Genomic DNA, 25,390 nt, shown 5'->3' with positions numbered 1-25,390 from the left:
ACCCAAATCCTGGGATCAAATCCCACATGGGGGGTGGAGTCCTTTTACCTCTGCCTCTCCTCTTCACTCCTGCTCATTCTCTTTATGCTCTCTCCCCCCAAAATAAAATATTTACAAAAAATAAAGCACATTTATAGACATTCCATTATTTCATTCCCCACATCTTCAACATACACCTCTAAGAAATTTTTAAACATATGTCAACGTCATTATCAACACCTAAAAATACGAACATCGATGTCATTGAACACATTTGCAAGTCCTAGCAGGAAGAGTAACATAATCTGCTTTCTGCTTTAACAGGGTGGTTCTGCACTGTGCAGACATGGGAGAAGGAGGTGGTGAGAATGGCAGGCAGCCCACTTACAAGCGTCGTGGTAGCTGAGGAGCTGAAGATAAGGCAAGGCCTGGGCTTTCAGGGGGAATACTACAAGAAGGGTTAAGACTGGTCATATTTTAAATATGGAGAGAGAAATAGAAGAGTCAGGGATGGCACAAAGGCTTCTGACCTGGACAGATGAAACAGTAGGATCGCCATTTAATGAGATGAAAACAGTGCAGTCAAAACAAGGATGAGAACCAAAATTTCAGGCCAGTGTGGGTGGGTGTAAGGGAGCTGGTGAGGTAGCCGGATATGTATATGGGGAGGGCTGGGCTGGAGAGAAGAACAGAAGAACTGCAGTGAAGGGGGGGCCTGAAAGCCAGGGGGTGGCAGATCACCTGGTGTAGCAACCAGAGTGAGTGAAGACAGAGAAGAGCCCTGAGCATCTAAGTATGTAGAGGTCAGGTAAGGTGGCTCCTCCAAAACACTAGGCTACAGAGGAAGTAGAACCAGGACCAACAGAATCCAAAGGTCCCCTCACCTTTCCTTCTCTGATCAGGTGTTTGCACTGAAGGAAGTACCAGTAAGGGGTGTTTTTCCGGCCCCGCCATGACTTTGGCTCCAGCTCTCTTTCTTCATCTTCAGCACTCTGTTCCCTGAGCCGCAGGTTATACAACTGGGCTGTTGACTTTCGGAACATTCTCCTCGAAGAGTACTTGCTGGAGAGGGTCCCAAAGCTACCTTCCTCTTCTTCCTGAGTGGCCGTGGGGCTGGGCTGGCTCAGGTCAGAGCTGAGGCTGCTCGCATTCTTCTGGTTCCCCTGGCCAATGGGCAGCTGCAAGGGGGAGCTGCTGCAGGCTCGAGTCAGCCATGCAGCCCTCAGCCATGTGGGCCCCTCCCTGCCTCCTGCCCATTTGACTCTGAGAGGGTCAAGGTGCTGGAGGGCGGACAGTCCCACAGGGCGGAAGCGGGAGAAAAGCTGAGCAAATCTCATGAGGTCCAACTCTGGCTTTTTCCTCCAGGGCCTGGCACAGGTCAGAAATATAATGAAGTCTACTTGGGTTTGTAGTCACAAAAGGCAGAAAGAAGACAGAGAACGGATTACAAGCACGAATACTGATATTAGAAAGCCTGCTTTCAGATTTCGGTTTTGCCAAACAACCACCCATGAGTCCTGGGGCACTCACTGCTCTGGTCTCAGTCTCCTGCCCTGTGAACTGGGGTTAACTATAACCACTGCCCACACAGTCCTGTAGCAATGACTGAATGAAGCTCAGATACATGGTGTGCAGCACAGTGCTGGCACAGTAAGCCCCCAACAGACATAAGCTATTGATATTATCAAGCCATGATCTGAGAGACCAGTCACTGAAGTCAGAATGGAATTTGAGTACTAGCCAGAGCTGTTGTGTGACTAGGCCCATTCCTTGACGTTTCTGTGCATACATTTCTTCAACTGCAAGATGAAGATGATCCTACTGACCTCACCGTAAGGTTGTTGTTTTTTTTTCACCATAAGGTTGTAAAGATTAAATAAGATGTTTTTAGCATATCTCATTTACTGCTGTTTCAAAAGTTAAAGCTATTATAATGTATTATTTTAAAAAATACCATCTGGGCCTCTGCACAGGGAAGTTATCTCAAGCATGCCTTTTCTGCAAAATTTGTGGATACATAGGCTAGAGTTGTGCTGTCCAGTACAGTAGCCACTAGCCACATGTGAACACCTAAAATGAGTCTAATCTAAATGAAGACATGCTTTAAGTATAAATTACACACTTGATTTCAAAGACTTTATGCCCAAAAAAGTAGACAAATTATACACAATCACCTTTTGACACGTTGAAATAATTTTGGATATACTGGGCTAAATAAAAATTTAACATTAGTTTTCACAATTTTTCAGCTTTATTTAACATGGCTACTTGAAAATTATAAATCATACACATGGCTTGCATTACATTTCTATTAGTGCTAGACCAGAGATCCTGGTCTGCGTACTTGAAACTCTTTTGATTTTTAAATTTTTTTTTTAAATTCTTTAATAAAAAAAATGCCAGGGGACGCCTGGGTGGCTCAGTGGCTAAGCGTCTGCCTTTGGCTCATGGTGTGATCCTGGGGTCCCAGGATCGAGTCCCACATCAGGCTCCCTGCATGGAGCTGGCTTCTCCCTCTGCCTACGTCTCTGCCTCTATGTGTTTCATGAATAAATAAATAAGATCTTTAAAACGTGTATCAGAATAGCCACCATGACACTATTTTAAGATCTGGTTGTAACAGAAGCTCACAGTTGGTAAGACTTTTAAGGGACTGCAGACTGATTAATAACTGAGGCTCAAGGGATGCCTGGGTGGCTCAGTGGTTGAGCCTCTGTCTTCAGCTCAGGTCGTGATCCAGGGGAACCTGGGATCGAGTCCCACATTGGGCTCCCCTTAGGGAGCCTGCTTCTCCCTCTGCCTATGGCTCTGCCTCTCTGTGTGTGTCTCATGAATAAATAAATAAAATCTTTAAAAACAAATATCTGAGGCTCAGGAAGGGGAGTGACTTGCTGGGGATCTTGCAGCATGTAGTGGAGTGCAAAGGTGAGACCCGCCAGCTGTGGAACCCGTCTGCCAGTGAGCCCAGGTCTGGATATTAGCCTTTCCTGACACCAGTACAGACATCTGGTGAAACCTGCGACCGTAACAGAACCATAACGTGAGCACATCCGTGATTCTACATTGTCAAGTAGCCACATTAAATAAAGTGCTTAGGTGCGTTAAATGAAATGCTGAGCGTTGCAAGAAAAAAAAAACCAAAAACCAACCATGTCGAAATAGATATTAAGACGTTTTAAAAAACAAGTTCCTGCTATTCCAGTATATAGGCTGCTTTTCCGACGCATGAACACCAAGATCCAGTCACAGCAGTGATTAGTGTAGACGATAGCTTGTGGTAACTTGCACGTACTCTACCTCCGACCATCACTGACGGTCCTCCCCACTAGAAACCCCGACTTAGTTGAGGGCCCTGTTAACGCTACACCTGCCAGTCACGGAAGGAAATGCCCATTTCACACAGAGAAAACTAAAGGTGCAATTTTCTCCCTACCCAGGCTCATTAACCTGCCAGTAATGACAACCCCTGAATTAGACACGCGCCGCCGCTGTGCTGGGGTTGGGGTGGGGTAGGGCGTCCCTCCCCGGACGCTCCCCGGGGCCCTCGGGCCAGCCCGACCCCCTCCACAAGGGCCTTTCGAGCCTCGGTCGTCTCACCAGACAGCCCCAACCCCGGCTGCGACACTCGCGGCCCCTCCGTCGTCCCGTCCCCACCCGGGAACAGGATCTCACTGGAAAAGTCCCCCCAGTGAACACAGCCCGGAGCCCCGCGCCGCGTCGCCCCGCCGCGCCCTCCTCGCCTCACCGCGCCGTGCTCCAGGGGGTCCTTCCCACCGACCTTCACGTCCGCGCAGGCCCCCCGCCGACTTCACGCAGGCGCAGTCCGCCACGTGAAAGCCCCGCCCCATGCGCGCGGAGGCGGGTTACCCCGGGCGGCGAGAGGAGGTAGGAGTTCGGCTGGCGGCTAGCCTGGCCTGACGGAGCGTCCCGTACTCCCAGCTCTACTGGCCGGGTCTGGACAGGCGAGAGGCCGGCGCGGGTTTCGGCAGCTCCCGGCATCCCTTCGGGCGGCGGCGGCGGCGGCGGTGGCGGCGGCGGCGGCGGCGGCGAGGTTGGAAGAGGCGGAGGACCGTGGGCGGCGGGGCCGGTGGCGGGTAGGAGTGTGAGGGCGGCGAGAGATCTGAGGAGTAGTCGGGCCGGTGTGGCCGCCGCCGCCGCCATGCAGGAAATCATCGCCAGCGTGGACCACATCAAGTTCGACTTGGAGATCGCGGTGGAGCAGCAGCTCGGGGCACAGCCGCTGCCCTTCCCCGGGATGGACAGTGAGCGCGGGGCCGGGGCCGCGGGCGAGGGGCACGACCGACTTGGCCCCGGGACCCCTCCCCTCGGTTCAGGCCGCCCTTTCCGTGGGTCCCGGGACCTTTTCTGCATCGGACCTGGGGACTCCTTCCCCCCTATCCTGGGACCCCCTTCCCCCATTCAGACTCGGGAGCCCCCCTTTCTCCAACCTTTGATCCCCTGGGGCTCTTCTGATACAGTCTTCTGGAGGGCAGGATCGTGTCTGGTTGTTGGAATAAGTCGTGAACGAAAGCGGGTGTTTGAGGTTGGAAATGATTTCCCTGACAAAACTAAAAGAAAGTAATGAGACATTCCCCTTCTCTGACTCCAGTCCCCCCTCCCCCCCCACACACACACTTTGAGCACCCTCTCCTTGCTTTCATCAAAACTGGGCGGTTGGAGGAGTCTTGCTGGAGGAAGGACCGACCACCTGTCTCCTCTCTGTAGAAGATTCCCAGTTAGACTCTCAAGCTCCATTCTTCTACGGATGTGCCCTCCTGGCAGCCTATCCCTCACTTTTTCTCTGGACTCCAGTTCTGAGTCATTCATCACACCTGGGCAGCTGCCTGAGTTCCCTTTGTTCTCCACCGTGAAAGGATAGTCTCTAGCTCTTTCACCCCCCCAACTTAGGTGGATATCTAGCACTTTAAAAGACACCGGCAGTTTTCTTCTCTCTTTTCCAGTCACACTTGGAATGTAATGTTAAAGCCTAGAGCTCATTTGGTTCAATCCACAGATGGGGCACCTGGTTCTGGGGAAGGGAATTGCAGAAGACCACTTGGTCCCTGGCGACTTGGTACATGGTGGAACCACGTGAGCTCTCCAGTGTTCCTTACTGGTTCAGTCTGTGGTTCCCTGTGCTGTGTCCCATGCCAGAGGCTCATGTTCACCCAGGCCTGTGTCCTGGAAGAGCCTCCTTGCAGCCTCATTCCTCTCAAGTGGCCACACTTATCAGGCACGCATGACCTGAGTTGTCTCAGTCATGCCGACACTTCCCTGTGAGATACCACTTATACCCAGGAGACATACCTCTCTGGCAACCCTATGTACACACCACCTCCATCTCTACTATACACATCTTATAAGCAGCTGCTGAAATTCAGATACACACTATTAACTACCCCTGGACACATGTGATCACTTCCTGTTTGTGCATGCTCATCCACTTTATTTATTTGCTAGAGAGAGCTAGTGAGCACAGCCGGGGGAGGGACCAAGGGAGAGGGAGAAATAGGCAACCCGCTGAGCAGGGAGCCCAATGCAGGACTCGATCCCAGAACCCTGGGATCATTACTTGACCTAAAGGCAGACGCTTAACTCAGCCACCCAGCCACCCCATGCTCATCTACCTTTGCACATGTGTCCTTTCCCTGTGTTGATGGATCCATCCATGCAGGGCAGCTCCTTCCCTCTCTCCTCTCCAGCCTGGGACCACACATACTTGAGTCTATGAGGGCAGGTGCAGAGGCCCACATACCTGTTCTAAGGAGGGTCAGGGACATGCCTGGCCATGGGTGCTGCCCTGGCTTAGGCCTCAGACTTGGTAGGCACCCTCTGCCCTCTGCCAGTCCATGATCTATTTCAGTGTGTTAAAGCCCTGGGTGGTCACAATCGTTTCTCCTTTGGGCACTTCGTTGCCATCTTAGTTTTGGGAAGAATTGTCAGTTCTCTCCTGAAGACATACTCTTAACTTATCTGCCTGAGACCCACCCCCAGGACTGTAGACTTCTGGCTTCAAGCAATGAAGTAACCTTAACCTCTGAGTGGAGCCCAGGAATACTCTTCTGTGATGCCTTCCTTAATATAAGGCTTTTTCAACTTTTTTTGAAATGCAAATGAATAACTTTTTTTTTTTTGGCTTCTTAAGCTTTTTGAGATGCAAACCAATGATATCCCCTTGACAGCCTTAAGTCTGTCCTAGCAAAATCTGCCTGCTTCTGAGAATCAAAGGAGTCTCTTACAAGATAGCGAAGAGAAGGATGAAAGTGGCTTTCCAAACTGCTCTTGGTGGGTTTTCAGCAGCTCTAAAATGCCTGCCAATGGAGAAAACTGTTAATGAAGCCAGGAGAGTTTATGCTAGCAGCCATGGTGAGTGAATTCCTGGGCTGATTGCAAAGGCTTGCCCCCTGGAGTCACTGATACCGCACTCTGCCTTTATTCCTTGGCTCACTTCACCCAAACTGGCTGCCTCTGTGGAAGCAGAAGACCGTGAGCCTTTAATTGTGTGTTGGTATTGTACCACCATGAGCTAGATCATGGGCAGGCACATTCTGCCTCTGTTTTCCTTGATGGTCTTCCCACCAGAATAGTGCCTCGGAGGCACCCGCCCCTTCTCTGGAGCTTGTCCCTCCCTCGAGTCCCCATTTGATTGTTTGTGCTTCCTGTGAGCTCACACCCTCCCTCTGTCTCAAGTTAAAGTGCCTGTGAGCCCTCTGGAAAGTCGGAGTCCACACTGGGGGTAATTAACTTCTGTAATCTTTTTTTTTTTTTTTAATTTTTATTTATTTATGATAGTCACAGAGAGAGAGAGAGAGGCAGAGACACAGGCAGAGGGAGAAGCAGGCTCCATGCACCGGGAGCCTGATGTGGGATTCGATCCCCGGCCTCCAGGATCACGCCCTGGGCCAAAGGCAGGCGCCAAACCGCTGCGCCACCCAGGGATCCCAACTTCTGTAATCTTGTGCTCCATCCTTCCCCCGCCCACTCCTAACTCCTTGAAAGCATCTTGCTTATAGGAAGCTCTCAGGATGACTGGTCTCTACATACGTGTCCGCAGAGAAGGACTAAAATGAGCAGCTTTTTATGTGTGTGGTCAGGCTTTGTATTTTTTTTTTTCCAATCTGTTTTCTGTACCCTGAACCCTTCATGGGTCAAAGAAGGGTCCCCTCCTTATGTCTTCAGCTGTCCCCAGTCACACCTCACTTTGTTTGATGCTTCTCCTTTCCTTCCTGCAGAGTCGGGAGCTGCTGTCTGCGAATTCTTTTTGAAAGCTGCCTGTGGCAAAGGTGAGAAACCCCGGGCTCCTCAAAATTCCCCCTGAGGTGCTTTCTGCCACCCTGGCCCCTAGCAGACTTCAGGCCGTCAGGTCTCTGGCTTGCATTACTTTCTGCAGATTAACAGTATCCCTAGATGAAATTACTGTGCTTTGGACAGACTAGGAACATGATGGGGTATTCTTCCTGAAATCTGAATCCCAGGACAGAGCCTCGCTCTGAGTCTGCCTCCTCACCTCACCTCACTTTGCCTGTGGCCCAAAGACAGAAGGCCCAAGCACTGAGGTGTTCAGGAAACTTTTTCAAGATCTTGGAGTTAGTGAGTGGCTGAGCCAGTGTCTGAACCCAAGCCTTTCTGATTCTATAGTCTACCCAAGCTCTCTGTCCTCTGTACCCTGTCATCAAAAACCCCTACAGCAGTCTGTCCTGTGGAGCCATGTTCATACCAACCAGACTCCAACAGAGGCTGCTGGAACCAGACTATCCACTAATTGATAAGGAGACAGATTGCTGGGTGAGACCTTACATGCCCTGTATAGGTCTGGGCATTTTTCTTCCTGTAGGTAAATTTATTTGGAAACTAGATTTTAATCAGAAGCTTGAGTAGGGAGCACAAAATTGGAGCAAAGGGATGGTTTTAGTGGATGATTTTGGCAAGTTTGGTTTATGACTCTAGCCTTTCCCAGGGTAACAATAGACCTGCTGGGTAGATCAACCAGGTTGCCCTTGGGCTCTCTGGTTAGAATATCATCTCCCACTGGGCTTCTGGTCTTTTTCCTACATTGTGCTTATTAATTCTGCCCTTCTGACAGATAGCTGTCCTTATCACAGGGCACTGTGGCTGTCTTCTGTGTTGACAGGTAGCCACTGGCCGTATGTGGCTAGTTAATACATGTGGCCAGTGACCGCCATATTGGATGGCATAGATACAGAACACCAGTGCAAAGTTCTGTAAGAAGGAGCTGGTCTAGGGTCTTTCCCGGTTACAACCTCATTCTGGTTGGGTCTTCCCCAGTAGTCCCACCAGGCCATGAGTTAGAAACATGAGTTTCCAGGAGTATGGCTGTGTCCCATCTGGTGGCCAATTGCTCAGGACCTGCTACAGAAGGCAGACCTCCCTCAGTTTGTGTATGATGCATTTCTCTTTCTTAATTCTTGAATGCTAAATGAGCCCTTATAACTAGAGGTAGAACCCACTTGGAGTCAAAGCTTCTGCTGGTGATCCTCTTTACCTTCTGTTTTGGGGGGCTGTGTTTCCCAAACCCTAGTTTTTCCTTTACTGTCCCTACAATTTTTGCCATGTCTGTGTATCACTAGAACTATAATTAAGAAAGAAGCTCATTTTCCCACTACCTTTAGGCTTGTTAAGGTTCCATTTTACAGTAATATTGGTGAAATCATGATTTGATGTTTTCGTTGGGTTTTCCCAAAACACGCTAAAATAAAGTAAGCACTAAAACCTAAGATGTGTGCTTATGTACTGCCTGAAATTACGTTGCCTTCTGCCAGAGTCAGCCACAACCTTCCAGGACATGTTGCTCTCAGGTACTCGAGGGATGTGTGGGACGAAGGCACCACCCTCCTCACAGCCGCCCCCCCCCCCCCATCTTCCTTGGCAGGGGGCATGTGTCCATTCCGCCACATCAGCGGTGAGAAGACCGTTGTGTGCAAACACTGGCTGCGGGGGCTGTGCAAGAAGGGGGACCAGTGTGAGTTCCTACACGAGTACGACATGACCAAGATGCCCGAGTGCTACTTCTACTCCAAGTTTGGTAAGCAGATGCCTGGCTTCAGGAGCCCCGGGGAGGCCTCTGCCAGCCCTGAGACCCAGAGGGGACAAGCAACTGGCTGGGCGCCTGCACTTTCTGCCATCTCCCAGCTGTCCGGCTTCAGAATCTTAGGCCGTGCCCACCAACCTCAGCTGGCCCTCTAGTTTCAGTACTTGGACAAGTTTGGGAGACGACTGAGGGTTACATGGTGGGTGAGCAAGCCAGGCAGCTGGCTGGAGGCCTTGTTTCTGCTCACACTGGCCTTTTCCCCTAAATCAGCTGCTGCTTCCAACGTGGTGACTCCTTACCCCGCTCCAGGCATGTGTTAGTTCCTCCTCTCTGGGAATGTGGTCCCAGGTAGTAGTTTGTAAACAGGGGCTGTTTTCTGGTGGCCAAGAGCACCACTCCTCACCTTGAGATTGCCTTGATCCCTGTGTAGAGAACATGTGCTCTTCACCATCCTAAGTGGACTGCATGGAGAAGCAGGGACGGGCCAGGGCTCGGCAGGGCTGTTACACTCGCTGATGGAACTAGAATACCCTGGCTCTGTGCTGTGGGTGAGGCTGCCCAGCAAGGAGCCCTGTTGATTAGGATGAGGGTGGACTCTAGCCTCAGGACGTCCAGCCCTGTGCAGGGACCCAGCGGGAGACTGGAAGCCTGCTGTACTCTTTGTGGTGGGTAAGGGGTGGGGGTAGTGCTGGGCGCACTATACACTTTCAGAGCTGTCATCAGGAGATGTTGATTAGTCCAGCAGCCCAACAGGTGTGGCCTGATGGTTTATTAATGGTAGTTGTGCTTTCTTTGTAGAGGTAGCTTAAGCTGTGAAGTCAAAGTGCAGATGGTCAGAAATAGGACCCAGGCTTCCCGGCCCTGCCCCACCCATACCAGCACTGGAACCAGCACTAGAAGAGGGCGTCCCCTTTTCATGGATGCCGTCTCCCATCTGGAACCAAAGGCGGGAGCCAGCCCTCCTGGACAGACTCTTAAGGGCTCCTCTCAGCCTGGCCCAGGTTCCTTCATTCCTGCTGGGCCTGGCAGCCCCCCAATGCCTCTGGTGCCCCTGCCTGCTCTTTCCCTACAGAGCCTGTCCTGGTGCACATGTACTATCTGCAGCTCCTATCATCCGGGACACAAGTGAGGGTCCTCCTTTGGCACTGGAGGGACGGTAGTAAACAGGACAGGCCCAGTCCTCGTCCCTTGGTGCTTTTGCTCTAGAGGCCCAGGGAAAGAGGCAGCTGACACCAGTGAAACAAAGATGAAAATGACATGTAGGAAGTGCTCTGAAGGAAATAGACAGGGATGGGACCATGTCTGGAGGACCATATTGACCTAGGGTCAGGGAAGGCCTCTCAGGTGAGACGGAGCTAGGATCTGAAGGCTAAGAAGGGGCCACTCATGGTGACCAGCTGGGGTGCCAGTGTGACTGGGGGAGGAGCAGCCTGGGGGAGGGGTGTGCTACACCTCACAGGGACTTGTGTGTCTGGGAAGGAGTTTGCATTTTCTCTGAAAAGCAGTGATCAGATTGGCCTTTCATGTGTAACGTGGATCAGGGAGGGCAAGCATGTGGCACAGCCACCCATCTGGATGGTTCCTGAAGTTGGGTGAAAGATGCTGCTGGCCAGCTACCAGTTGCTCCTGAGAGGAGCTGTCATCACAAAGGCTTTATCACACTCTTGCCATAGGGATCCAGCCTCAAGTTCCCAGGTCTGAAAGATAGAACCCTCAGACCTTTGTCCCATCCCAGCTAGTAGATGTGAAGAGCTGATCAGAATAGACCAGTCATTTCCTGACTCAGTGGGTGCTTTTGCATATTTGGGTCCCCCACAGTGCCCAGGATACCCCCTTTGCAGAAGTGGTGGAGCCATGAGTTATTTGATGACTGCGCACCCCATGCCCGGCTCTGTGTCGTTGACCTTCAAGGCAGCATGGACATGTGTGAGGGATGCACTGTGTACAAGTCATGTACATGGTTCATGTATAGGTCCGGAGTCTGAGGCTCTGAGAGGAGCCTCACCAGGACTCACCAGGCCAGGAGACACCAGAACTACCTGGCCCTCTGCCACACAGCAAGCCCAGCCTTGAGAAAAGCAGAGGTGGGTCTGAGTCCAGCTCTCCCAGAGCTTCCCCAGATGGGTTCATGTCTGGCTTTCCCTGCAGGGGAGTGCAGCAACAAGGAGTGCCCCTTCCTGCACATCGACCCCGAGTCCAAGATCAAGGACTGCCCTTGGTATGACCGTGGCTTCTGCAAGCATGGTAGGTGTCAGAGTGACTGGGCTCCCAGCAAAAGGCTGGTCCTGTCTTCCTCTGCCCACATGACCTCTCCCTGTCCTACCTGTTCCAGCAAAACCTGGTGTTATGCACCTGGGGCCAGTGAGGCTTTTCTACACCCTCAGCTCACCTGAGCCTCCCAAAGCTCCCGTGTGGACTGCATCCTCACCTATATTTTGCATAAGGAAACTCGCGCTTAGGAGGTCTCATACCCTGCCTGCTAATGAATGGATCCGAGGCAGAGCCAGCATCTAAAGCCCTGCTCTTGCCCTCTGCACCTGGGCAATGGTGTGGCCAGGGCTCTGTTACCCAGGGGCATGAAGCCATCCCCTGAAGCGGGGGGTCCGAGCGTCCCGGATGTTTGGCTCCACAGGTCCCCTGTGCAGGCACCGACATACTCGAAGAGTCATCTGTGTGAATTACCTCGTGGGATTCTGCCCGGAGGGGCCCTCGTGTAAATTCATGCAGTGAGTAGCCAGGCCCTGTTGCCCTCCAGACCTTTCCTGGGTCCACCTGGGCTTTGCTGACTGGGTGGTATCACCATGGGGCCCGGGGCAAGGGCCAGTGCTGCTCCCTGAACTCAGAGGTGGCTCTGTCCAGCCTGGCACTTAACCTTTCCTGGGTTGCAGATCTGACGAAAGCTGGCCTCCATGCCCCAGAAAAGCTCACATCTTGCATGTCACTTAGGGACCTCTGGTTAAGAACCTGTGCCTAAAAGGAAGCCAACTTCATTATGGGGGCCTCCCCTGTGGAGGCACCAAGTTTGAGTTTCCACGTATGCTAGTTCATGTAATTCTTCATAAGCTTGTGTGAGAGAGAACCTCCCCATCTCACCCAGAAGACTGAGGCTCAGAGCTCAGCCATTGGCCAGGGTCACGTGGTAGTAGGGGTGGCACCTGGTCAAAGGCAGGCCTGTGGCCTCTGCAGTTGGGTTCTCATTGCCCAGCAGGGCTCAGAGCTCCTCTCCTAGGTCTTAGTCCATGTCTGTCACTTTGGGTGGTCATGGAGTTGGACTCCTCCCTGGGGTGGCACCGGGACTGCAGAATACTGTCGTCCTCCTACCTCCGGGCCACTTCCATCCACCCCACTGACACCTGCACAGAAGCACAGTATCCTGATCACTGCCACACAGGGTCCAGCTCCCTACGTGAGAGCCCAGGAGCCTGCAGGTGGCCGGGCAGGTTCCCCAGGGAGTGTGTCTTGTTGGAGGTGGTCTGGCCACCTGAGTTAGACCCTCAGGGAGGGGCATGTGTTGGGAGGAGCTCCCATTTCCGAAGCCCTTGGAAAGTAGCTCTTGTTGCAGGTCCCTAGGTCCTAGCAGCCAGGTGTAAGCAGAGCTGGGTCTGAGCCTGGGCGAATCCATTCTTTTTGCCCCTTTTCTCCAAAGCTCCAGGGGCTGAGCTCAGAGCCAGCAGCTACCCCATATTCAGGCTTGTTGCTCTGTGCTTGGGCACAGGCTGCCTGTGAGCTCCGGGCCAGGATTTGAGAACACAGCCTGGCCGGGCCCCTCTCTCATCCCCTCTTCTCCTCCCCTTGTTCTCATACCCTCTGGCTGCGGGGTGACCAGCCCTCGATTTGAACTGCCAATGGGAACCACCGAGCAGCCCCCACTGCCACAGCAGACGCAACCTGCAACAAAGGTACCGTGCCCCGGCCCCTCCCCAGCAGTGGCTGTCCCGGTATGCAGGCGGCTACAGACCCAACTGGCGATGTGGGAGAGGGTGGAGGGGACAGGAGGGGAGTCTCCCTGAGTTCCAGCAGATTTGGGAGCAGAGCAGTTGGTCTCTCCCTCTAGAGGTGGAGGGCTGCCTGCTAGAGCTGAATGCCCACTTGGCTTCTCTTCCCTCTGCGTGGCAAGTGGCTCAGTGGCACCCCCTCGGGAGCCAGAGTGGAGGGCAGCATGAGCACCAGGGGTCAGCTGCTCTTGCTCCCTTTATAAACAAGGAAACAGTCCTGAGGCCACAGCTGGGCAGGAGCAGCCCTGGAGCAGAACTGAAGCTGACCGGCTCTCCTGCCTGTGCTGTTGGTGCCCCATGTGGAGGGTCCTGGCAGGAAGGGAGGGCTGGGAACAGGGCTGAAAAACCAGCTGGCTCCACCTCCCTAGACAAAGGGGTCCCACAACCCAGCAGTAGGCTAATTCTCTCAAGCATGACAGCGAGAGATGCCACAGACAAGTGGGAATCTGTAGCAGTGCACACCTCTCCCCCACCCGAACCAGGGGCACCCTGAATTTGTTTATGGGAGTGGAGGGTTGGGGGCCCAGAAGAAAGGGTGGCCAGGTGTGTTAGGCAGGGTCTCAACAGGCCAAGTAAACCCACCTACTGATCTTAAATCCTTACCTCTTACTTGTTGGACTCTGAGCCCATTGCCAAAGCCCCATCCGTCCTTCGGGGCTACGGGCTAAGGTAGGAGGGCCTGTGGTGGCCAGACATCTGGCAGTGACCCCCACCCTCAGGAGGCTGTGGGATAACTCATAGGACTCATCACAAAGCGGGGAGTTCCTGGGTGCAGGTATGACCATAACGACCTGGGGGTGTCTAGCTTGGTGCTCCTGTATTTATTTACCGGAGGCCAGAGCCAGGAGCCCTCGTGGTTGAGAGGTGGCCTAGCCGTCCAGTCCCGACGCCAGGAGCCCCCACCCCCCTGGCTCACAGGACTCCCTAGCAGAAGGCTCTCTCAGCCCCTAGACCGCAGGTCAGCATGTCAGCCTCCAACTGTTTTTCTGTGACTGTTGCTCGCCGTGTAGGCTGCTAAACATCTGGCTGAACCAAGCGTTCATCCTGACCTGAAGCTAGAACCTCAGAAACAAAAGTAAGGCCTGCTCATGCCCTTGCCCTGCTGCCCCAGAGACCTCCTCGTCTCTTTGGTGTTTTGTTTTCTACTTTTATTTTTCGTTTTTGTGTGTCTGCATGGTGTTTTTCGGGCAGCGGCTCCTGCCATCATCACCAGATATTTGTTTTCCACCTGCTCTCCTGAGCAGGGCCATTGCAGAAGCCCTTCTTCCTGCTGGTCATGCGGGATCAGTCCCGCACTCTTTTTTCCTGTCCCCATTGGTAGTCTGCGTGCACGTGTTTTCCACAGTAAAACCGTGTTGTGTAACTCTTTCCAGCAAAGTAACAATCCGCCATTACAAAGGTCGTCCTCCTTGATCCAGTTAACGAGTCAGAACTCTTCTCCCAATCAGCAGAGAGCCCCGCAGGTCATCGGGGTCATGCAGAGTCAAAACAGCAGCGCGGGCAACCGGGGACCGCGGCCGCTGGAGCAGGTCACCTGTTATAAGGTGAGTCCCAGGGCTGGGGGGCTGGTATGGCCTTCACAGTCAGGATTCATTCCCTCGATCTGCAGGTAGTTAATTTTGAAAGATGAAAACATCTTTGTCTCTGTTGACCGTCAGAGTCAAAGTGGGCTACTCTGGTGGGCTAGAGACCATCCTGCTTCCTTCCATCCATGACACGCCAAGGCCAAGTGAACCATCACACATGCTGTTGAATGAAAGGATGGAGCTTGTGGGAAAAGGAGGGAAATCTTTCAGGGGCTAGTGATAAGGTATAAGCATAAAGCCAGGAGAAGGGAGTAAGCTCTGAAGTCTCAGGATGGCCTCACATCCTGCAAGAGCATACCCAAGGGAAAGGCACAAAGCTTTAAGCCCATGTAAGAAGAAAACAAAGAATTCACCCCACCCCCAGCACGTGCACACATACACACACTCCTTTATCTCAGGGAAAGGTAAGCTCTTTAAAAACCTACTAGAAAACTTATCTCATTCTTGGCTTTGGATGGAAATTGGGGAGATAAGTGCCTTGAGAATTTTCAGTCACCAGGGGACCCTTGTATTCAATCCTCAGTGAAGGAGGGCTGGAAAGCTATAAACTGGGTTTTCCAATCTGAAACAGACTCAGATGTGGGCTCCTGGTGCCTGGCTCTACAAGGAATTTATTCTCAAGCCGACCACATATAATTCCTACAGCCAGAGTGTTGAATGTGTTCGTAATTAAAAATCACAAAATCTAGAAGGAAACCGCCACCACCGAGGGAAATCCGCAAAAACAACTGATAACTAGACCACAAAACCCCTCAGGTTTGGGGATTATTAGACAAAATACAAAGTTAGTACATGCTTTTTGTAAAACCACTGAGATGACATAGAAATGTTTTGGGTACAGAGTGTTATCCCTATTCCCACCTTTCCTAAAACAGCCACTTGATTCCGTGGGCTGTGTTGTCATGATTTTTGGTTTTGGTGCTCTTTCACACCCCACAGGGGACCCCACATGGAGAACTGTGTGCCAAGCTTTTAGTCACACAAGCACTAGGAAAGTACATTTTAATATAAATAGGGCCCTGGTATGTATAACATTCTGTAGTCTTTTTTTTTTTTTTTTCTTCTCGATAATATGTTGTGGATCATTCTATGTAAACCTAATCTGTTTCAGTGGGTGCATAACAGAATTGCAATTTACTTTACCAGTTCTCTGTTGGTAGCAATTTAATTTTTGTTGCTAAAAACATTACTGAATCTGACACTTAGACATCTGTGAGCTCTTGCCTGAGAGCAGCAGCATCCGTGCCTCCCAAGTAGAAGGTCCGAGCCAGGAAGCGTATGCTTAGCTTAAATTGTTCCTAGAACTTTCCCTCAGGAAAAGCTGAGCCACTTCCTGCAGCCATCACACTCAGCCCCTGCTCTGTGCCAGCCCCACTGAAACGAAGGGTGCTAGCGCTCTTTCCCAGGAGGGGTTTTGTGTTTTGCGGGGAGGAGACAGCAGGTGCCCCAAACTGCTAAAGTTAAAAGCGCACTTGGATTCAGGGAAGGCTGAGCCTGAGCCCTACCGGGTGGGGAAAGTACAGAAAGGAGGGTATGCCTCTGACCAGTCCCCTCTCAAGTAAGAGAAACCGTATGTGTTTTGAGGCAGCGTAGCTGGCATCTTCACCTCCTGCCCCCTGCACTCTTCAGCAAGGCCTCCAAAGCAAGCTCTCCTGAATCCTAAACTTAGGTGAAGCCAGAACCTAACAACCCCCTTGTCACCACAGCAGCCTCCTAGTTGACATTAAAGGCACCTTGTGGGAATCCCAGGTTCTCCAGGATCAGCTGTGGAGGCCAAAGGCCATGCCAGGTGCTCTGAGCAGGGGCCCGGTTAGTCCTTCCCTCTGCTTATCAGTCCAAGGGCCAGCTAGCAGCTGTACAGGCCACTCATCCGCACAGTTACACCTACACATCAGACAGACGGGAGAACATAGGGCCCTTGGGGTCCAGAAATAGAGCAGGCAAGAGATGGGGCCATGACCGGGTAGAGCCTGGCATTCCAGGCTGAGGAAGCCAGGACTGGGAGGGCCCTGAGTGGGTGTCCCCACCTGTCCTCCTGACCCCCTGCTTAGTGCTCGAGGCTGCTGTTCAACCTTTTAACTAGCTTCTGTTTTTTGAGTAGTATGAATGAACAAAGAGAAACCAAGGAAGGGCCTGGGGAATCAGAGCTGGGATGAGGCTGAGTCAGTGCTGGATTTCTGAAGTGATGCTCTGGGGCTGTTCACCCACATCTAACCATTGTCCCATGTCTCTGATCCTATAACCAAAACCTGTCCCCTGGGGTAGCTTAGGAAAACATGGAAGAGCCAGGAGGGAAAACTGTGGGTGCAGCCCACCCTTTGTGTCCACGGCAATGGTCCCCGAGGTGGGGGGAGGAGCCTGGTGGCTTCTCTGGAGTTGTTGCCTCCTGTCTCCAGAACAGTGCCTCAGAAAGGTAAGTGGCTGGCCAGCCATACAGAGGGGCCTATACCATAGGATTCTTGTCCTGCCACCTGCCACAAGAGACCTTCTGTGGACAGGCCCGTGTGGATGTTGGCCCAGCGCCTGCTGTGCGCTCTCAGATCATTCTTGGGCTCTGTAGCCTCTTCCATCTGCTGAGCTGCTGGAGTTTCTGGGCCACTGTACCTTTGGAGCTCCTTTTTCTTTGTGTTTGAAAGTCTGTACCACTGAGAATTCCAGAGTCCAATCCTTAACCTGGTATTTGGTGGGTGCTACCTTACTTGAAAACTGTATTTAAAAACGGTGGGTGTTTTTGTTTTTGTTTTTTGTTTTTGTCTCCTCCCTCCCTTCCTGCTGTTCCCAGTGTGGTGAGAAAGGACACTACGCCAACAGATGCACCAAAGGGCACTTGGCCTTTCTCAGTGGACAGTGACAGCAGCTGGAGCCAGCTCAGAGCAGCCCAGAGGGCCCCCCCTGTTGGGAACCAGTCTGGGCCCTCCTTGGGAGCATGCGTTGAACTGTTTCACACCAGTGTTGGTGCAACTCTGGCTGGGGCTGGCAGGCAGGCACGCTGGGGTTATTCTGAGGGGCTATGTCTGTCAGCTTCCCTATCATTTTGCTGTAATCTTTTAAAAAGGGGATAAGTGCTCTACTTTGGTCCTTCCAAGTCGGCATCATGTTTGTCTACCATCCACACCTCCTGTCCGGATCTCTCAGCACACAGCCCTCTGGGGAGGGGAGGAGGTTGTGGCCAGGGGCTTGTGCTAAGCAGTCTTTATGGAAGGCAGCCCCTCCCCTCAAGGCCTCGTCATTAAACACCACTTCTCGGTGACCCCAGGGCTGATGGATCATTTACAGCTTCGGCCAGGTCATGACTGCTTCCTCCGTGTCCTGCTGAGTTCAGAAGCTGTACCTATCGATGTGATTTGAACGAGGCAGCCCTTTGGGCAAACTTAAGTGCACTTGTTGCCTCAAGCCAGTCCTGCTCCCAGGTGGCAGTGGTTGAGAGGAATAGCACACTGCTCTCCAGTGTGAGCGTCTTTTTCCTCTGGGCTGATTGCCTTGGAGCGCCTACTTGACAACGGTATCTCTCAAGGTATATGTTCAGCTGGAGCTGCCAACCACCCATTGAATAGGGGACGCAGTCCATGTGTGCACCTACCTCCTGCCCCACCAAGTGTCTGTACAGTCACTCACCCTTGGCCTCCGGAGACCACCCTGCCCCTGAACCTGGAAATGTGAAACCATCACCTGCAACCTGCTGGGCAAGTGGGCCTCTCCAAGTCCCGTTACAAGAACACTTTTTATGAGGTTGATTAAAGCATGTTTTCTAAGCTGCGTCTCATTACTTCAGGGACCCTGTGCCAAGGAGAGGACTCCTGCTGTTTGCCACTCTATGTGCCTGGCACGAAGCTTTCATATTGGTGCTTGCTTGTCCCCTCTTGACAGGTGAATATCTCAGAGGGAAGGGATGTTGCCAGGGAAGGAGGGGCCTCTGTACTGGCAACTAGTAAAGTCTGGAAGCTTGGCCTTTGTTTGGAACAGCCACATGGCAGGTCTCCTCACTTCATCTGAGATGTTGGATAATACCTTATTCAAGTTTGGATCTCCTAGGAGATAATTAGCCACAGTACCTCACCCTGTATACTCCATGCAGCGTACGTGCTTACCGTATACCCCTCAAGAAACCAGTTCTGGCCTTCATGTCGCTTTACTAGAAGACCTCTGATGAAGGGTTAAGGATGAGGGTGCCTGTTACCCAGAGCAGTTGTGAGCTCCTGTCAGGACCTGTGTTTTCCCTTGCTCCCCTGAATCCTCCCTTGGAACTTCCTACAGGTGAAGCTTTCTTTCCAGGAGGGCCTACACTACTGCTGCCTGTGTATGCAGAAAGAGGGGAAGGGAAGGCATTCATAAGCACTCAGGGTATCAGTTTTGATGTGAAAGCATCAGCTGACAAAAACTCACAAGTGCTTAGAATACTCAAGGTGCAAAGAGCAGGGAAACCCCTCCAGACACTTAACAGGTATAACTAGATGGCACCCCACCTCCAGTGAGCTGGGACAGGGTCCTGAAGCTGTGTGGGCAGCCACTGGTTCAAAGCCCTGGGCCATCAACAAGAATCACCCTTTGGAAACTGTAGCGCCATCTCACTGCTGATGTAGAAGGAACTCCAAGAGGGCAGGGAAATGGCTATACCAGGGAAGCAGTTGAGTACCAGTCAACTTTTATTGGATATTAATCGTGAATTAAGCAATGGAAGGATTCAAGGATGCCAGGCAAAAGTCATGGTCAGGAATGCCAAATGTGCTTCCACACTGGGCCCTCTTCAGTGGTACTTGCGTAGCCGTTCATGTTCTGAAGTTAGAAAGGCAATATGTTAAGTTTCTTAAAAGGTGTAGTGAGAGTACAAGAAAAGAGGGCAGCCACGGCCCAGGGCGGGGGGTGGAGGAGGTAAGGGACCTGGCAGGCTAAAAACCACATAAGGCCATCGTGAGAACTCCTTTCAGGAGATAACCCAGAACTGGCCTGCCAGCATCTCCGCAGAATCAGTAGATGTGGAGGTATAAAGGCGTCTCAGGAGCTACTCTGCCACCTAGCCAGCCTCTTCCTTCCCAGAAAGAACATGCACTCAAAGTCCCCAAGAGGCTGGCCTTCAGACTGGTGGGAACTGGACATGGTCAGAAACAGTCTGGGAAAAGCCAATGGCCGTGGATGCTGTGCCACCATCTCCCACCACACAAGTTCCTCTCTGGCCTGAGACCCAGGACAAGCTACCCTTTTGCAGAGTACCACAAAGACCAGATTGTACTCTCTTTGCACTGGCTGCTGGAAAGATGAAGCCAAAATTTTCCACCAACCCTCAGCAGAGCCTACAGTACCTTACAGAATGCTTCCTAACCATCACCTTTATCCTGGCTTCACGTTATATTTTGTTTTCTCTTTGCCACAGTTTTCTCGCTTAAAATAGCATCCTGAATACTATATTCTGACAAGTCCCTCCCAATTTTTAGCCATCAGTAAAATGATGGACATATAAACGTGACAGTGAACCAGTACCACCCTGCTATGAGAAACCCCAGATGGCAGGTGACCGGAGAGATACTCACTGAGCTCCTTGTAAGAACGACAGTAGTTGAAAAGCACATAAGCAGCCAGCACCATAGAAATCCCAGCAACGCCCCCTTTCTTCACATTGATATACTTGTTGTAATACCGGTAGTAACCTACAAACAGGAGAGGAGACTTTGCTGTGAATGCTTCACACAGTGCAAAGTCTGGCTTAAATTCAGGGGCCCAGTCCTGCTCTGGCTCTTGAAGCAGCTCATCCTAAATTCACTGGCTGATGAAGAAAAGCACAAATGCCCCATGGGTCTTGCCGTGGGAGCCCAGGACAAGCCCCAGCAAGGCCCACCTTGATTCTGCCCCTATGCTTTGGCCTTCACTTTAATAGAACTGGCTCAGCCTGTTAGACTTTGATCCTACCTCACTCTCCCCTCCAGCTCTAGGGATCCCCTTACCCTGATTCTGACCAAAAACCCAACCCCAACTAAGGCCCACTTAGCTATGGCCAGCTGGGTCTGCCTGTGAGGGAAGAAGGCTTTGTGCAATCATCTCTTTGCTGGGTACCCCAACAGTGAGGAAATAATTTCTGCCCTCTTTGGGCCTTGGCTTGGTTGACAAAAAAGAATGAAATGATTCTAGAAGGCCCTAGTTTACAACAGTGAGGGAAGCTGTGAAGGAGCAATATAGGGAGCTGTGGGCATGAACAGGCCACTTTCATCTATGCGGAGTAGTCAGGGACTATTGTCACTAAGAAACATGTCAGAGTATTCTAATCCTAGCTAAGGAAAGGCCCAGGGCAGAAGGAAAACATGGCACACAAGACAGTTACAGTGTAGCCAGAACTGGAAAAAAAAAACAGGAGGCCATAGAGGAGGCCGGAGACTACACAGGCCCCCGTGCATTGCTGTGGGTCTCTGATTCCTGGGAGGAGAACAGAGGTGCTATGGGACTGATGTGATTGTGCACAGTCCTGAAGGAGAGATCATCTCTATCGTCCATCCTGGAAGTTTTGCCTGGCAGGGGGATGAGCATTATATCACAGACCGACATTCGCTATACTTCAAACGCACTTTCTTCTTTAAAAAGTCTTACGAGGGATGCCTAGGTGGCACAGCGGTTGAGTGTCTGCCCAGGGTGTGATCCTGGAATCCTGGGATCAAATCCCCACATTGGGGTCCCTGCATGGAGCCTGCTTCTCTCTGCCTATGTCTCTGCCTCTCTCTCTGTCTCTCTCATGAAAAAATAAATAAAATCTTAAAAAAAAAAAAAAAAAAAGAAGTCTTATGATGTAAAAATGCTCATAGATGTTTAAGACAAAGGCAATGGTACCCATTTCAAGCAACAGAAAACATGGTCTTGGCTGAACTATCTTAAAGCCAGTCTTTGGTAGGACCAATCACCCATCAAACACGGAGATTCAGGGGTAACAATCTGTCCCTGTCTTTCTCTACATAATTTATTGGTCTGAAATGAAGCCTTTACTGTTCAAATTAATTCAGAGCAAAGAGAGACCTGAATACCCAAGCATTTGCTTTGGTTGACATAAGCCTGTAGACTCTGACCTCTTTGAAAAGCTCCAGCAATGCCCTTAGGGGTGAAATCCCGCATCAGTATCCAGCCTGGCAGCTCTCCTAGTTTCACCTCCATAAGCTTCTTTTCCTTCACTGGTACTGAAAAGGAAGAGCAGAAAACACGCTGAAAAACCTCCAGTAAGACAAATAGCATCCGTTTGTGTCACTTACTTCAACCATTCAATAAAGTCACCACAAAAAGGCTGCACACAAGTAATATTATGAATAAATATATCACACCAAATTTATTTTTTCAAGCCAGAGTGTATAGAAAGCAACAGCTTTATGAACGAACAAGATTTGAGTAACAGCTTACTGGAAGTAATTGTAAAAACTGAACCTAACGGCCATGTGGAATTAAGTATCAAGCGGAGGACAGAATAATTATTGCAAAACTACTATTTACTTGTATTAGCAGGTAGCTGATGCCTTTATTTTATGAGTGGGGAAGACTGACTCAGAGAAGTTGGGCAACTTGGCCAAGGTCACACAGCATGCGGGCAGGAGGCAGGGCTCAACCTGAGGTCTGGCTCCCATGCTCCTGAAGAGAATCTGATGTCTACCTCAAGTATCCTACCTGGACCGCAAATGTTAAATGACTTAATATAAACCACTCCAAATGATCCAATGGGCCGCAGCTAATCTTCCAATGAGAGTCTGGGGACAGGGACGCCTGGGTGGCTCAGTGGTTGAGTGTTTGCCTTCGGCTCAGGGCATGATCTCGGAGTTCTGGGAATAAGTCCCACATCGGGCTCCCTGTGAGGAGCCTGCTTCTCCCTCTGCCTAGGTCTCTGCCTTCTGTGTCTTTCATGAATAAATGAAATAATCTTAAAAAAAAAAAAAAAAAAAGAGAGTTTGGGAATAGAACAAGAGGGGCTCCAGGTGAGGAGAGGTCAGGAGATCTATGGGATTCCGTTCAGTGGTGGACTCTTGAACCTGGTCCTTACAGAGCCTTAGTCTTTAATTGGATCCCCAAAATGGAGAAGAAACCTTTGAGTAAATTTGGTCTGGCTCCTTCTGTGGTTAGTAATCTTTATGAAGGGACAGTGGTCTTTGGCTCCTTGCCCTGAAGAGAATACCTGCTCAGCAGCTCTTTAAAGTTGATCTCTATGGGGAGGATGAGAAAGGAGACAATTCTCTCCTTATGAGCATCTGAACATTCACCGTTCTACCCTGCTCTGGTCCTCCCCAGTCCCCTTCCTATTTTACGCTTAAGCCAAGATGATTACAATATAGCCTCAACTGGGAGCCCTTCTTGACTTAAGCCAAGATGATTACAATATAGCCTCAACTGGGAGCCCTTCTTGACTCAATGGCAGCTTCTAATCTGCTACAGGTCATTTGGAGAACCAGACACTTGGCCCAGCTGGACACTATCAAGTGTCTGTCAAATGAAGGCTTAATACATAGCCTGAGCGTTATGGTTTAGACTGCTTGTCCCAAACAAACTGGTCCAAACCTTCCATCTAAACTCATCCAACAAATATGGAGCACTTACTTTATGTCAAGCACATGCTAGCACTGTGGATACGGCACTGGCTACAGACGAAAGCCTGGCTCTTAGAAACCGACATCCTATCACCAGACAATGATCTCATGCACTCATCTCACCAGGCTCCGTACTGCCGCCAGACCCCTTTCTGTTGCTTCACCTGAGGGCCTTCATGTGTGCTGAGCTCTTGGATCATCACACGGCCAGCTCAACTTAAATGTTATTCCCTAAAAGGCCTCCTTCCCTGCCCACCTTATTTCAAGGACTAGCACTACCTTCCCATATAACCTCTGAGCTCCAATTTGTCTGTAAAATGGCTTATTCCAAGAACTGAATGAGAATCTATATAAAACCATTTCAAACCTTACTCAGAACTGTAAATTGTTAATATTATTATTGTTGAAATATCAGTAAGGTCTGTGTGAAACAAGACAGAGGCAAAGAAAGAAATGGCATACAAACCAAACTTTAGAACATTTTAAGCATACAAGACTTCAGGGATGAATCGCACCCTTTAGTTCTTTTACAAACAGTAAACTGGGGATCCCTGGGTGGCGCAGCGGTTTGGCGCCTGCCTTTGGCCCAGGGCGCGATCCTGGAGACCCGGGATTGAATCCCACGTCGGGCTCCCAGTGCATGGAGCCTGCTTCTCCCTCTGCCTATGTCTCTGCCTCTCTCTCTGTGACTATCATAAATAAATAAAAATTTAAAAAATAATAAAAAATAAAAAAATAAAGCTAGCACATTTACTATATTAAAACAAAACAAAAAAAAAAAAAAAAACAGTAAACTGTGATGTGATTAGTTTGGTAATATTTTTGAACATGAAACAGTCTAAAATGAATTTTGGGATATGTCCCAAATCTCTGTCAGAGAGTTTAGGGTCAATGGTAGTAACACCAAACAATAAAGTCATTCGAGAAAGACCTGTACTTTTCTCTGTCACCCCATCCATTCTGTTCCTAGAAAAGTTTAACAAGTACACATTTTTCATGCCAGTTTTGTCTTCACTTGGCTCAGGAGCCCTCACTCCAAGAATGACTGTACCACATCTCTTCTTGAATAAGAATGTAGTCAACACCTCTGCTACACCTCTGCTACAGTCCCAAAGCCTTCTTGCATGCAGTGAGGAGTGTGAACGCATCATTCTAAAACCAACTGGCTTTAAATATGGCCACATGGGGGGGCAGCGAGTGAGTGACGAATATATAAATGGAACTAGAATGGCAGACGTTGCTAACTGTTGACACTGGGTCATGAGTACTAAGTGTTCATTACACTATTGTTTCCTTTGTCTTTGAAATCTTTGAATAATAAAAAAGTTTAAAAGTGCTTTTAATCATAGGATTGTGTTGGGGGAGAGGTGCAAAAGAAACACAGTATCTTAAGTCAAAGTATTTTTCACTGGTAAAAGGTAACTGAAAACAAAACAAAATTGGGTCACTTCTGAGCCCACAAACTACGAAAACATACTCTGCATCCTCATGACCACATTCAGAGGCTGGCACGGTGCCCTGGCACATCACGGGAGAAAACAGCCAACAATTTAAAATTCATTTTTCCATATATTTATACACATAAAGAGGGTTTCCTTTTTTTTTTTTTTTAAGATTTTATTTATTTATTCATGAGAGACACATAGAGAGAAAGGCATAGACACAGGCAGAGGGAGAAGCAGGCTCCATGCAGGGAGCCCAACGTGGGATTCGATCCCGGGTCTCCAGGATTGCGCCCTGGGCCAAAGGCAGGCGCCAAACCCCTGCGCCACCCAGGGATCCCTTTTTTTTTTTTAACCATTCTCAGCTCACAGGCCAAAAACAGACCACAGGAAATCTAGCCCACGGGCCAGTTTGCTTACCCAATCTCATCTGCTGCTAATTCATATTCCCATCACTTTATTTGCTAGTGAACTAGTGGCTTTATGCTTTGGCAACAGACACCATCTAAAAGATGGTCAGTACTTAAGAGACTTGAACACAACTCCATCACCTAGAGTCATACTAAAAGGGCCAGATGTGACATGACCCTGCTCAGAGGTTACGGGGTGGAAGCTGGAATGACCAGCACTCAACAGAGGGCCAGGCAGTCTTTCCAGTACCTTATATGTACCCAGTTGTTTAAATGCTTAGTCCACAGTACTCATCACTTCACTCTACTTAAAAGATGCCAAGTCTCAGTGCCTCCTTTTCACATGTCCTCTTTAAACAACATAACTGCCGCTGATAAATAATCTCAAG

At 50.4% G+C, this 25,390-nt stretch overlaps 2 protein-coding genes across 16 annotated transcripts in view; one reads left to right on the top strand and one right to left on the bottom strand.

Annotated features, from left to right (window-relative positions):
• ATP5J2 (ATP synthase, H+ transporting, mitochondrial Fo complex, subunit F2) overlaps positions 1-25,390 on the bottom strand; it is a 57,742-nt gene that overhangs the window by 16,839 nt on the left and 15,513 nt on the right. For 2 of the 7 annotated variants that reach the window (XM_038539368.1, XM_038539369.1), the window contains exons 1-2: positions 3,758-3,836; positions 864-1,375 (exon numbers count right to left, since the gene is read on the bottom strand). In XM_038539368.1, coding sequence (XP_038395296.1) covers positions 864-1,375; positions 3,758-3,827 — 582 coding nt within the window. In that variant the 5' untranslated portion in view covers positions 3,828-3,836. The other 5 variants (XM_038539374.1, XM_038539373.1, XM_038539372.1 and 2 more) reach the window with 5 other exon arrangements.
• On the top strand, positions 3,989-24,492 carry CPSF4 (cleavage and polyadenylation specific factor 4). 9 transcript variants are annotated; one of them, XM_038539426.1, is made up of 8 exons: positions 3,989-4,241; positions 7,212-7,262; positions 8,870-9,022; positions 11,177-11,272; positions 11,661-11,754; positions 12,855-12,927; positions 14,475-14,567; positions 24,174-24,492. In XM_038539426.1, the coding sequence occupies exons 1-8, from the start codon at positions 4,139-4,141 to the stop codon at positions 24,192-24,194; spliced, it is 684 nt and encodes a 227-aa protein (XP_038395354.1). In that variant the 5' UTR covers positions 3,989-4,138; the 3' UTR covers positions 24,195-24,492. The 9 variants fall into 9 exon arrangements, with proteins under 9 accessions (XP_038395354.1, XP_038395352.1, XP_038395353.1 ...); XM_038539424.1 differs by having other exon boundaries at positions 24,153-24,492; XM_038539425.1 differs by having other exon boundaries at positions 14,472-14,567.

This window comes from Canis lupus, chromosome 6 (assembly GCF_011100685.1).
Source record: "Canis lupus familiaris isolate Mischka breed German Shepherd chromosome 6, alternate assembly UU_Cfam_GSD_1.0, whole genome shotgun sequence".
NCBI classification, from domain to species: domain Eukaryota; kingdom Metazoa; phylum Chordata; class Mammalia; order Carnivora; family Canidae; genus Canis; species Canis lupus.
This window is presented reverse-complemented; position numbering and strand designations above follow the sequence as displayed.

Excerpts from the sequence above, each read along its gene's own strand:
- CPSF4 (XM_038539418.1), top strand. The coding sequence starts at position 4,139 with ATGCAGGAAATCATCGCCAGCGTGGACCACATCAAGTTCGACTTGGAG. Across the intron at positions 9,023-11,176 it reads CTACTTCTACTCCAAGTTTG|GGGAGTGCAGCAACAAGGAG; the intron begins GTAAGCAGATGC and ends CTTTCCCTGCAG. Across the intron at positions 11,273-11,660 it reads CCGTGGCTTCTGCAAGCATG|GTCCCCTGTGCAGGCACCGA; the intron begins GTAGGTGTCAGA and ends TTGGCTCCACAG.